Source organism: Mandrillus leucophaeus, unplaced genomic scaffold (assembly GCF_000951045.1).
Source record: "Mandrillus leucophaeus isolate KB7577 unplaced genomic scaffold, Mleu.le_1.0 Scaffold128, whole genome shotgun sequence".
Lineage (NCBI taxonomy): Eukaryota > Metazoa > Chordata > Mammalia > Primates > Cercopithecidae > Mandrillus > Mandrillus leucophaeus.
In genome coordinates, this window is record NW_012101209.1 from 6878259 (window position 1) to 6891737 (window position 13479).

The 13479-nt window shown below is 40.1% G+C and overlaps 1 protein-coding gene across 1 annotated transcript in view; it reads right to left on the bottom strand.

The window, feature by feature from the left end:
* Nucleotides 1–381: 381 nt before the first annotated feature.
* NFE2L3 (nuclear factor, erythroid 2-like 3) overlaps nucleotides 382–13479 on the bottom strand; it is a gene marked incomplete at its 5' end in the record, with an annotated part of 29041 nt that continues 15943 nt past the window's right edge. Inside the window, 3 exons of the mRNA XM_011972292.1 lie at nucleotides 382–2136; nucleotides 2928–3011; nucleotides 8445–8624. Coding sequence (XP_011827682.1) covers nucleotides 892–2136; nucleotides 2928–3011; nucleotides 8445–8624 — 1509 coding nt within the window. The remainder of the gene's footprint in view (nucleotides 2137–2927; nucleotides 3012–8444; nucleotides 8625–13479) is intronic.

Below are 13479 nucleotides of genomic sequence, written 5' to 3' on the forward strand. Positions count from 1 at the left end.
CTTACCCTGGTTTATTTTCACATTCACCTGTTTTTTCCCCCCAATAGCTTTTACTACTGCCAGAGATTTTATGGATTTAATACACGCACAAGGAGTTCTGTTTATGCAAGTAGCCCATTCTATCTCTGGTTACATGAGGAAGGCCTGTGGCTTAAACTACCAGTGACTCCAGGTCTTCAATGCACTCTATATCACATAGTATGCAGTGTGTTAAGTATTGGGATGGAGGGGGGTGGATTTGCCTTACTTTGGCATACTATGTTGGCCTCAATTTGGCTTGAGTCTGATCAATTTGCTATGCTGCCCTATTTGTTGTTCATCTATATTCCTGAATGTGGATATTTTGGAAGGAAAATAAGAAATTTGCTTGAGATTTCTGTATAAAAGAGAAAAGTTAATTTTTAATACAAATACAAAATTTATTTCAACAAAGCAGAATTTATAAGTTAAATATAAAGATTAAAAGTGTTTGAAAAGCTTACTGTAGTGCTAACTGAATGAAAATAAGGCTATTTTGCATTTAAAAAACCGAAATACCTCTTAAAATAATTTGATCCCCAGTGTTTGCTCTTTCTGAAGTAACTGACTTACTAAAAAGGATGGCTGCCAAAAAGTCTTACTGGGTTTTCAAAATGTTAACCTATTCTTTGGACATAACTGAATTTTGTATACAATGCATTTCATGAAAAGTTGTGGCTCCCCCAGATTTCCCACAAGTGTGATCTTGAAGTCCTAAACATTTGTCCATATAAGCTTCAAAACAGAGCCTTAACTGAGTTATTCAGGTAGCAGTACTTAAAGATAATTCTTGAAGCAGTTTCGATGGTTTCTGATCCAAATCAGTTTCCGAACATTACTGCTTCACATAATGAGTCCATCTTCAGTTTCTTCTCACTTTCTCTTTCCCTTTTGGGTTTCCTTTTTGTGGCCTGAGGCCCCCAGTTCTTTGGGTACTAACAAGACACTTCCATCATGAGTACACTGAAGTGCATAGTGGTTTGGATTGACTGGCCTACCTTCGTCATCTCTTAATCTACTAAAAACATCATGATAAAGGTCATGCAGTTTCTGTTTCATTATGTTAATAGCTTTGTTACATTGTGTTCGCTCTCTCTTAAGAGTTTCCTTCTTCGCTTGCAAGTTACATACATCATTTTCTAGATTCAAAATTATGTCCAATTTGCGTTTACGACAGTTCTGTGCAGCAACTTTGTTTTTCCCTCTTCGTCTGATATCACGGATAAGTGAGACTTGTAGGTCTGTCAGATAGTACCTACTTAACATGCTATTGAAAGAATCAACAGGCATGCCGACAATTTCATCTACAGAAAAAGGGATATGCAAAGCTTTAGCACGCCGTTCATCACGGCTCAAGTTTCTATCTGTGTCTTCGAGGTACCTACTCCTTATCTTCTGTGACCTCCCAGGCCATGAAAAAGGTTCAGAAGTAGATTCTGGTGCACTTGGCTGTAAGTGGTAAGTGTGGTTATGAAATATGTGTTGAAATGTAAGATCCCCATGGAAACCAGAATCACTATGATCCATGTGACAAAGCTTACTAGGTTCTGGGTAGTCGCCGCCTACGGCACCTTCTAAGTCATGGTGGGAACTAGATTCATGGTCAGTACAATAACCTGTAGCACCTTCACACACACAGTGAGAGGAATTAGACTTGGTGACAGAGGTACTATTGTGACTTGAATCTAAAGAAAGGCCAGAATCAGAATCTGGTTCATCAAAAAGCTGAGAAACATCGATTGGATCAAAGTCGTCTTCTGTGGCCAATGACATTAAGTTTATCTCATCAAATATATTTACATCAAGGTCATACAGTAGGTCTTGGCTTGTTAGATTCCGCATATGATTGTCAACTGGTGAAAGAAATCCTGTCGAGTTAGTTCCAGGAAGGGTTTGCTCAGGATTGGTGGTATGAGAATTTAACTGCAGAAATGGTTCTTGTGACTGTGAAGTCCTTGTTGGATTTCTTCTAAATGTATTGTTGGGACAAAGCAAGATGGCCTCGTGAAGATTCACATCCTGACTTATAGCCTGGCTGAAGTTTACATGATAATGTGCTGAAGAATTCATGCCATCACTGATACTGCCTGGAAGAGGAATATCTCCCAATGAGATGCCCTGAAAAACGAAGGAAAAACATTTTAAACATGAATAGCCCTATTTCTGAAGCAGTCCTATTACCTAACACAACTTTTGTTTCCTCTCTTGTCAGTTCCTTTATATTTAATAGAGATATGCTGTTGGCAGTAACTTCCTGGTTAAAGTGCAGTCAATACAATACATGATGTGAGTCCAAATCAGAATACTTGGAATTCTGCAGAATACTTGGAATTCTGAGTAACCTAGAAATTAAGATTGATTAGTATAAAAGCTAACTGCATTTTTGTATTAAAAAGTCTAATGTTACAACTTGTAATTTACTACTTTACAATAAGATGTAACTCTCATCCTAGCAGGTTGGTAATCACATTGTGGCGGGTCAGGGATAATAAACTACAGTGAAGTAGTAGTCTGGAGGAAAGAGGTTGCTTAAATGCCTCTAAGCACTAAAATGATAAAGCTATTATGAATGTTGCTGCAATAAACATGGGGGTGCAGGTGTCCCTTTGATACACCGATTTCCTTTCCTTTGGATAAATACCTGATAGTGGGATCACATGGCAGTTCAATTTTTAGTTTTTTGAGAAACCACCATACTGTTTTCCATGACCAGTCTAAATTTGATTACACCTTTGGGATTTGGAAAGAGGAATGCTATACATACTTGGTTAATTCTAAGCTGAAGTGCTTCTGTAAAAATAAGCATTACTTTAAACTGCTGTGTCAACCAAGTAAAGGAGTTGTATTTATTCACCAAAAAGTCAGTGCAGATACGTTCCTGCAAGGATAAAAGCCAAGGTTCCAATTACCTCCAGTGAATTTTCAGGCTGCGATGAAAGCAACTGGAATAAATCTTCCAGAGAGAAAGAAGTATCTGTCCCATTCAGATGTCTCTGTAGAGAAACACAAAAGGTGCATCCTTCACGTAAAAGACCGAGCTGGTTGTCTGGGGCTTTAGGCTTTATCTTTAAAGGATCACCAGGTCTTATCTCCACACTGGGTTTTTATCGTATTATGTTCCTCGGTTGTAAGTTTTACTTTTTATTATTGAGACAGAGTCTCACTCTGTCGCTCAGAATGGAGTGCAGTGGTGTAATCTCGGCTCATTACAACCTCTGCCTCCCAGGTTCAAAGGATTCTCCTGCTTTAGCCTCTGGAGTAGCTGGGATTATAGCCGTGCACCACTATGTCTGGCTAATTTTTGTATTTTTAGTAGAGACAGGGTATCACCATGTTGGCCAGGTTGGTCTCGAACTTCTGACCTCAAGTAATCCACCCACCTAGGCCTCCCAAAGTGCTGGGATTACAGATGGGAGCCACTGCAGGTGGTCTATTTCTTTTCTTATAGTACTCAATATTTCAACATGCATACTTAAAGAGTTAATCAGTATTTCTATACCTTCCATAAACAACTTCCATATAATTTTTGGCTAGTTCTTAGTTTCAGCTTATTTTGCCCCTCCACAGCCAGCCCTCCCAGTTGGTTACACAATTACGTAATTTTGGCCAGGTGTGGTGGCTTACGCTTGTAATCCCAGAACTGGGAGGTCAAAGCAGGCAGATCGCTTGAGCCCAGGAGTTGGAGACCAGCTTGGGCAACATAACAAGACCGTCTCTACAAATAAAATGAGCTGGGTGTGGTGGTGTGCACCTGTGGTCCCAGCTACTCCGTGAAGCTGAGGCAGGAGGACTGCCCGAGCCCAGGAGGCTGAGGCTGCAGTGAGTTGTGACAGCGCTGCCACACTCCAGCCTAACAGAATGAGATCTTGTCTCAAAAAGTAATTTTTACAGTCAATACTTATTTACATGTACTCCAATTTTTTTTTTTTTTTAAACCAACTTATCAATGCTTCATCTCACTCCTGGCCTTCATGGTTTAGCTTCTTTCTAGTTGAAAGAACTCTTCAGAATTCTTTTTAGAGAGAACCTGAGCAGTAAACTCAGTTTTTGTTACATGGAATTATTATTTCACTGCAATCTCTACCTCCTGGGTTCAAGTGATGCTTGTGTCTCAGCCTCCCGAATAGCTGGGACTACAGCTATTAGCCACTGCACCTGGCTAATTTTTATATTTTTAGTAGAGATGGGTTTTTGCCATGTTGGCCAGGCTTGTCTTGAACTGCTGACCACAGGTGATCCAATGGCCTTGGCCTCACAAAGAGGGGATTACAGGCATGAGCCACCATGCCTGGCCTACATGGAATTATTTTGCCTTCATGCTTAAATGATGAGTTAACAGGTAAATTTAAGGTTTAATGTTTTCCCTCACTACTCTGTCTTACGGCATTTATTACTAATGGTAAGTTTGCTCTCAGTGTTATTTATAATGAACCTTTTCTATCTCAGGTAATTTAAAAGATTTTTCTTCTTAGTTCTTGATGTTCTGTTTCAATCTGATATGTCTGGGACTTAATTTGTCTTTATTACGAGCTCTATGTACTCCTTTAATCTGAGGACTTTTCTGGAAATATTCTGCCATAAACTCATTTTAAATATTGCTTCTCTTTCATATTTTATATCTCTTCTGGGACTCCTATTAGAAGTAACGTAGATTTTTCTCTTCTATCATTGTCTCAATTTTGCTTTCATATTTTGCATCTTTGTGGTACATTCTAGATAATTTTCTTAGATCTGTCTTCCAACTTACCCTTTTCTTTAGCTGTTCACACCACTTCCACTGAATTTTCAATGAAAATGACTATTTTTAATATCTAGAATTTCATGTGGGCTCTTTTCTAGATCTTTTTCTTTTTTCATGATAGTCTGTTCTTGCCTTATAGATTCTGTTCCTTCATGAACAATTTAAACACTATTTTAGAGTCTTTTTCAGAGGACTAGGAATCCTGACTCTTACATATGCTGACTCATGGCTATTTATGTCATTTTTAATTCTTAAAAGGTGAGCTTTTCGGGGAGCAGTTTTGCATTCTTCTCTTCAAGAACCAGTGTTTGTATCGTTTTCCAGACTGTACTTCTCTTGGCTGAGGATTCTTGATGGTGATGGTAGTGTGAGTTCAGATCTTATATCTAGCTTTGGGGCCCCCACTGGGGTTCTGATTCCTAAAGCATAGCCAGAATTGTACCAGTCCCCATTTCCTAGATATTCTTCCAGAGTTGTCATCTGGAAGAATGGAAATGCCAGTGATTCACTGGTCTAACTCATTTTTATTTCAACAAGCTTTAAAAGCACCTTCTAAGTAATAGCCCAATAAAAGAACAGAAATATATTGTCAGAACTACCATAAGAAATGTGACTGGGTGCAGTGGTTCACACCTGTGATCCCAGCACTTTGGGAGGCCAAAGTGGGCAGACTGCTTGAGCCCAGGAGTTTGAGACCAGCCTGAGCAACATGGTGAAATCCCACCTCTACTGAAAATACAAAAAATTAGCTGGGCATGGTGGTGTGCACCTATAGCCCCAGTTACTTGGGAGGCTGAAGTGGGAGATCGCCTGAGCTCGGGAGGTTGAGGCTGCAGTGAGCCATGATAGCGCCACTGCACTTTAGCCTGGGTGACAGTGTGAGATCCTGTCCTCCCCCAACCCAAAAAAAAAGTGTAAGTACACAAAGATGTGATGTAAATGCTCAGGCTAGGAACATGGAGATACACAATGAGGAACCAAGCCTGATAAGAACTAGGCACAAATGCCTGGCTTTGAATGATTAGTATGTTTCTGAAAAGTTTTGTCCAAATTGATGTTTGTCCTATGTCAAATTATATTTTTAATTCTCTCCAAGGAAGCTCTCTACTTCATTTGTCTTGTCATTAATATTTAGTAAGTGCCTATTCTGTGCCTAGCTGTGAATTAATTTGTTACAGGTAGAGGTAGAGAAAACAGTTCTTGCTTTGCTGGGAAGCCCAGTGAGGGAGTAAAGATGAAGACATACCTCGGAGAAAGGCAATATACAATTCAGTGTTAAGTAAGTGAAAGACTAGTGAAAACATCTTTTCCCTCAAAGAGAACTGTGAACACTCAGGGAAGTGGTCAGAAATGTCCCCTTCAAAATACATATGGTTCTGTCCGTATTTTAATGTAAAAGTCCATGGGTATTGATTTGACAATACAGTATGTACGCTGTGGGGAGAGTGGTAAAACCATATAACGCATCCAAATATAAATATAAAGCCTAGATAAGTCAGAGGAGCTGGGGAGAAAACCAGCTGGGAAAAAAGAACAGGCAGTTGCCAAATGCCAGGCTGCAATTGAGGGTTACAAAAGGGTTGAAGCTGCAGTGGTCAGAGTGAAAATGGGAGGGTTCCTTGGGGTGTGCTCTCTACCCCTCCCCTTCATCTGAAGAATGGCAAAAAGAGCCTCAAGGAGACCATTTAGAACTTGGTGTGTGTTCTCTGCACTTTGGGGACACAGAAGCTTAGTGTCCCACTTTTGCCTGGGAAATATAAAGGGTGAGAAACCATGCAAGAGCCATAGTTAGGGAACTGAAAAAGGGTCTAAGGTGCTAGGTGGCCAGCGAATGGTTGAGAGGGCCACCTGGAGAGGTGAGATGCATGTATGCCACAGAACATTCAGGGAACAGCCCTAAAGGACCAGCTGCAGTGGAGATGCATTTGCCTCTGTCAAGAGGAAGACTCCCAGCTGTGGGGCCAGGGGTCTCCAAAGAACCTATACATGAAGAAGTGCCCACGTGACAAAGAGTTGTATAATATTTAAATGTATGGGATGGTCAAGAGAAACAATTTCCTATGTTCTTAGCACCCCACACCCTCAACCCCAGAGAAATCAGCAGGGCAGGCCACACAAAACTGAGGGAAGATGCTGACTTTTAGCTCAGTGTTTTTTGTTTTGGATTTTTCTTTTTTAAGACAGGGTCCTGCTCTGTCACCCTGTCTGAAGTGTAGTGGCATGATGACGGCTCAGTGCAGCCTCAACCTCCTGGGCTCAAGTGATCCTCCTACCTCAGCCTGCCAAGCAGCTGGGACCACAGGCACACACTACCACGCCCAGCTAACTTTTGGTTCAGCGTTCTTGAAAATTACACTGGGTTATACCTTTTTTTTTTTTTTGAGACAGGGTCTCACTCTGTTGCCCAGGTTGGAGTGCACTGGTGTGATCACAGCTCACTGCAGCCTTGACCTCCCAGGCTCAGGTGATCCTTCCACCTCAGCCTCCTGGGTAGCTAGAACTACAGGAAGACATCACCACACCAACTAATTTTTGTAATTTTTGTGGAGATGTGGTTTTTCCATGTTGCCCAGGCTGATCTCCAACTCTTGGGCTCAAGTGATCTGCCTGCTTTGGCTTCCCAAAGTGCTGGGATTACAGGCGTGAGCAACTGTACATGGCCACATTGGGTTATTCTTATCAATTGCTGCACTGGGATGGCCAAAGGGATTTTCATGAGTATCTAGAATTTATGGAACCTGCCCTAGATTTCACCAAGGGGCTCTAGGTGGAAGCTGGAGGGGCAAGGGAGTGGCAGGTAGGCAAAGAGAACAAACCTGTTTTCTGATTTCATGCCAAATAAGTAATGTTCCATGTAATATTACAAGCCCTAATAATACGCAGCCCTAAACTCCACCTTCTGGGAAGGGGACAGGCTAAAGCAGGTGATGGTAAGAGAACCATCAGGGCAAGACCTGTGAGGGTATGCCTTCCAGGTGGAAGTGCCACGTGGTTATTAAATATCTCTGGAGTGCCTGTTTGCTATGCTGTGGGCAGGACCTCAGCAGGGCTGAAGAGAAACCACAGTACAGCCCAAATGAAAGAAGGAAGCACAGATCACAGGAAGCATCCATCCCTTCAGCCTGGCTCTGGGAGTTCATTTGTACACCTCTTCTCACAGCTAAAGAGTAAGGTTAGGCAATGAGGAGTTAAAGAAGTGGTCCCACTGGACCATGGATGCCCAGTGGTTCGGCCAGGCCTGCCAGGAGACTGAACAAAGATTTGAGTCCAAGCCTTAGCTGATATCATGGGTGTTTGGCTGTAGGGTTGGTCCTCGGCTTGCTCTCCTGGACTAGGCCAGCCTGGTTGCCTGTTCATGTGGCTGGTTGAGGACTCCTAGGTTCACCATTTCTTCATCCCTTGCCTTGGCAAACATAACTAGCAAAACCTGCTAGCAAGGTCCTGGAAGAGGGTGTGTGCACACAGACACAAAATCTTGAGTTTAACCAGAGGAAATAACTGTATGGGCTAATTCATTTATAAATCAAATTACTACTCCCATAACTTAAAGACAGAGGTATTTTCATATATGATATTTGTTAACAGTAGAGCATACTTACATGCTCATTCTTAACACAAACTGTCAATGCCACAAAATCTACATTAAAACCAAAATGGCAAGGCTTGAATATTCTGACAGGCGTACCTCATTTCTAGATTCAGTGGTCTTTTCTGCCTCCCAATCAGGTTTCTCTGCTACTTTGTTTTCATCTTCATTATTCTGCTGAAGTGAGTTCTCCTTCTGGGCTGACACCCTTTCTTCATTTTCCTCACGCTGGGAACTATGATCCACAGCTTCGTGCTTTTCTCTTAGTACCTCGTTCTCCTATAAAAGTACCAAATTGCATCAAATAAGCAAACAGTCTTTAAAACTGCATTGTGCTTATTGTTCAGGGACCATGAAACCCACAAGTCAAAAGCTAAGACTGGCATTTCATTATTTTAGTATCAAAGAAACATTTAATTCAGAAACAAAGGTCAGTTTTATATCCTGTCCTGAGACAGGCTGTTCGAATCTGTGCAATTTAAATTAACACGCACTTATAAAGCCCCTGAATTTAAAATACTCATGAGTTAGATTAGATATGGAAATTAATGTTGCCAGTAGGCAGTTTTAGTTTTCTGTTCAAAATCAATCAAACAGCTAAGTTGGAAGCAAACACTGATCAAATATGGAAACTATTATTACAAACTATTAATTGTGGTTCTCTCTGGAAGGTTGGGAACAGGGTGGGAAAGAGTTTACTTCACTTTATACATGTCTATAACTGTGAATATTTTACAACACACACATATTGCTTTATTTATTTTTGAGACGGAGTCTCACTCTATAGCCCAGGCTGGAGTGCAGTGGCGAGATCTCGGCTCACTGCAAGCTCCGCCTCCCAGGTTCACACCATTCTCCTGCCTCAGTCTCCTGAGTAGCTGGGACTACAGGTGCCTGCCACCACGCCCAGCTATTTTTTTAAATTTTTAAATTTTTTTTATTTTTAGTAGAGATGGGGTTTCACCGTGTTAGCCAGGATAGTCTCAATTCCCTGACCTCATGATCCACCCGCCTCGGCCTCCCAAAGTGCTGGGATTACAGGCGTGAGCCACTGTGCCCGGCCATATTCCTTTTATAATCAAGAAAATGATAAATATAAAACATCTCCACAGATCTACACTTATTTACCCAGATATGTCCTTCTACCTTAATTTACTTTATAAATAAGGAGACCTAAATAACTAAAAGGCTAGAGAATTCCTCTAAACATTCAAATATGGTTACCATTTAGAGTGTACTGCATATTCAGATAGTTTCAACTATGATATCAAAAGCTCTCTGGATATATTTTTTTCCCCTATAACATTAAAGCTTGTCAAACTTTTTCACAATTTCTGTTCTTCCAGGAACAGACACACTGGCACACCCCCTTCCCACCAAACCACAGGAAAAAAATTTTTAAGTGAAGGTTGAAGAAATGGAAATTTACAGATGCCAGAAGAAAGGAGAAAAATCATGGCAAGATAAGGAAAAAAGGACGCTGATATTCTGCTGGCCCACTTGGTTTACTGGCTTTTCTGTCTGATTGTGCCTAATTGTGACACTGTGCCTTCCCTCTAGACACTGTAGATGATGTTCGGTCCTAGCTCAGTCTCTCCCTTTGCACATTCTGTTACAACCCTGCTCATGTGCTCAAGATATTGCTCCTGCTACTCTCCCCTCTCTTCTGCATCAACAGTTGTTTCTCATCTACTGGACAATTCCCATCAGCCTACTATCATACACGAATACCCCCACTCTTAAAAACCACTCCCTTGGTCCCACACTAGTCTTCAGATCCCATCCCATTTTTCTGCTCCCCTTTAAACCAAAAACCTCCTAAGAGTTATCTGTACTCAGTGTATTTTCTCTTCATCCATCAGCAAAATTTGACTTAGTTACCACCACCTCCTGGAAACAGCTTCTTCACCTGGCATCCAAGTACCTCTCTATTCTCCTACCTCATCAAGAACTTCTGCTTTGCTGATTCTTCATCCCCTTGATATCTAAACATAGCAATGTCCCAAGGCTCAGTCCTCAGGTCCACCAAGCACTCTCCCACTTCACAGCCCTTGTATTTGCAGCCCTTTCTGCCTATAAGCTCTCTCAACCCTCTTATCCTCCTGCCCCCAGGTCTCTTCAAATATCTGCCATCCCAGTTTTCTTTCTTAATCACTCTACATAAAAACACTACACCAAAATCTATTTCCCTTATCTTGCTTTATTTTTTCTCCATAGCATTTAGCACCAGCTGATATATTACCATGTTTATTTGTTTGCTGTTTGTCCTACTAGAATGCTAGTTTTTGGAAGGCAAGGGCTCTGTCTGCTTGGTTCCTGCTATTGGCCACTTCCTAACCCAGATTCTGGCACATAACAGACCCTTACTACGTATTTGTTGAATAGCTGAACTCTTAGACACAATATCCTAAGACTTTGATAGAGATCCTACTTCTGATGGATTGTTCTTTCCTGCAACAATACTGATAAAAATCTGGGGAAGGAAGAAAAGGTGACTGATCACTTTTTACCTCTCATCTTTTGCCAAGGGTAAGGTTTTTTGTTGTTGTTAAATCTGAAGATAATCAAACTCAAAACTTTGGATACCTGAGGCAGCTAACTTTGTTTAAAAATTTGCTGTTGGTAGAGAGAGAACTTCTAATCTCTAAATCAAATGATCTATTTTAGAACCATGAAACAAACTCCCCTAAATATGTAATATATGCATTAATACAACACACATGGACACACACAAACATGCAAACACAAAAATGTCACCTATATTACATAAATAGTAACAGGGAAACAAGTGGTTGATATAGATCAAACCCATAGAGGAACTGATCAAGAAAACTTTAGTCTGGGAAGGCTTTTTTTGTGGGGGAAACTTTTTGAGTGTAATGAATTGGTAACAAAGGTATGTAAGATGTCTTGCCTGAAAACTCAGGAAGAGAATGACTGGAGGCAGAGAAATTCTATATGGTCAAAATTCACACTACAAGAAGCCAAAATTAGGTCAAAAATCCTATAATATAATAATAGTCATAACTCATTGAATAAAATGAGTTGAACAAAAGAATCAATGAGTGCACTCAAATATAAACAAATAAATGAAGGAAAGAGGAAATCTCTTTCTTAAAGTAGAATACAAATAATAAATACAAAAGAATGATGAATTAGAAAACCATCAATGGATGCTTAACTTAGGGAGTAAAAATTTTATGAGAAATAAGATACTTAAATAGTCTCAAAGTATCACTCTGCAGATTACTTGTTAATTACAAATAATAATAATAATAATAACACTACAGGAAAAATCTGGCAGACACCATCTAAATCAAATGGTCAACTCTATCATCAAAATACGGAGTTAAACCAACATTGTGCTCTCCTGATATGGAGGGCACGATACCATTTCTGTGGTTTTCTCACCAAAAATTCATAATCTCAATCTAATCATGGAGGAAACATCAGATAAATCAACATTGGGGGTCATTTTTACAAACTAACTGATGCCCTTCAGCAATCTAAAGGTGAAGAAACACCAAGAGTGAGGAGTGTTTCCACATTACAGGTGACTAAACAGACTTGGCAACTAAATACATACTGACAGATTCTGAAAATGGACTGTAGATTAGATAGTAGCCTTACATTCATATTAAATGTCCTGATTTGATAACTGGCTATAGAAAAGAAAATCACTGTTCTTAGGAAATATACACTAATAAGTAGCTGGGTGTTGAGGGATGCAATGGTTTCAATTCAGGGATGCAATGGTTTCAATTCACTTATAAACGTTTCAAAACAGAATTACATATGTATACAGAGAGACATGGTTATTAATATAGCTAAATGAGGTAAAACATAAATAGATAAATCTGGGTAAAGGGTATATATATATATATGCCATTTTTTTAAAGTTTGAAATTATATTTAGCTAAAAGGTTCACCTAAAAATGCCTACATAGCAAAATCACTTTGGCCAAGGCAACAGCAAAGGGTTAGCCCAGAATAATTCTCCCATTAAATTTTCTGTTTATTTGTATTTTGCCCCCAAGTGTATAGACATATAAACTTTAATATTTTCAACTCTTTCAACATTTAAATTTCTTATTTCATTTTCTTGTCTAATTGCTTTGGCTATGCTTCCCAAATAATGCTAAATAATAACGGTATATTTTTGCTGATTAATTTTAATGAGAATGCTTCACCAATAAGGATGACTTGTATTTGAGATACAGTCAGTCATTTTAAATTGAATATCGAATACAACACTAGTGCTGGGAATACGATAGTAAAAAATACAATCAGACCCTGCCCCCTTCACATCTTACATTCTATTTTTATTTTTTTGTAGAGATGGGGTCTTGCTATGTTGCCCAGGCTAGTCTTGAACTCCTGGCCTCAAACAATTCTTCCTCCATGGCCTCCCAAAACACTGGGATTATAGGTGTGGGCCATCACTCCTGGCCAGATCTCACATTCTAAAGAGAGAGGGAACCAAAAATACAAGTGAACTAATGAAGTAACTGCAAGTTATGGTAAGTGAGAGAGCTAGCTATGTGAAAAAAGGAGACAAAGGAATTCAAGGCATAGATAATATCCAAATGGTATACTCATTTGCCTCTTACTATAGTTTATGTAACTGACTTTTTTTTTTCTCTTTTGAGGAGTTTTGATCTTGTTGCCCAGGCTGGAGTGCAATGGCACGATCTCAGATCACTACAACCTCTACCTGCAGGGTTCCAACGATTCTCCTGCCTCAGCCTCCCAAGTAGCTGGGATTACAGGCACCTGCCACCACACCCAGATAATTTTCGTATTTTTAGTAGAGACGAGGTTTCATCACGTTGACCAGGTTAGTCTCGAACTCCTGGCTTCAGGTGATCCACCTGCCAGCCTCCCAAAGTGCTGGGATTATAGGCATGAACCACCACACCCAGCCTAACTGGCTTCTTAATGGTGGACAGTTGTCTGTAATCTTTTCTTGTAACAGATATTAAAATCTCCTCACCCATAGTTCTTTGCACACGTGTGCAAGTAGGATACATTCCTGGAATTTTTGCTGGGTCAATGGATATGTGTATTTTTTATTTGATGGAATCTACTGAAAAGGCCTTCAAAAAAGGATAAAAGTGCCAATCTGATAGATGAA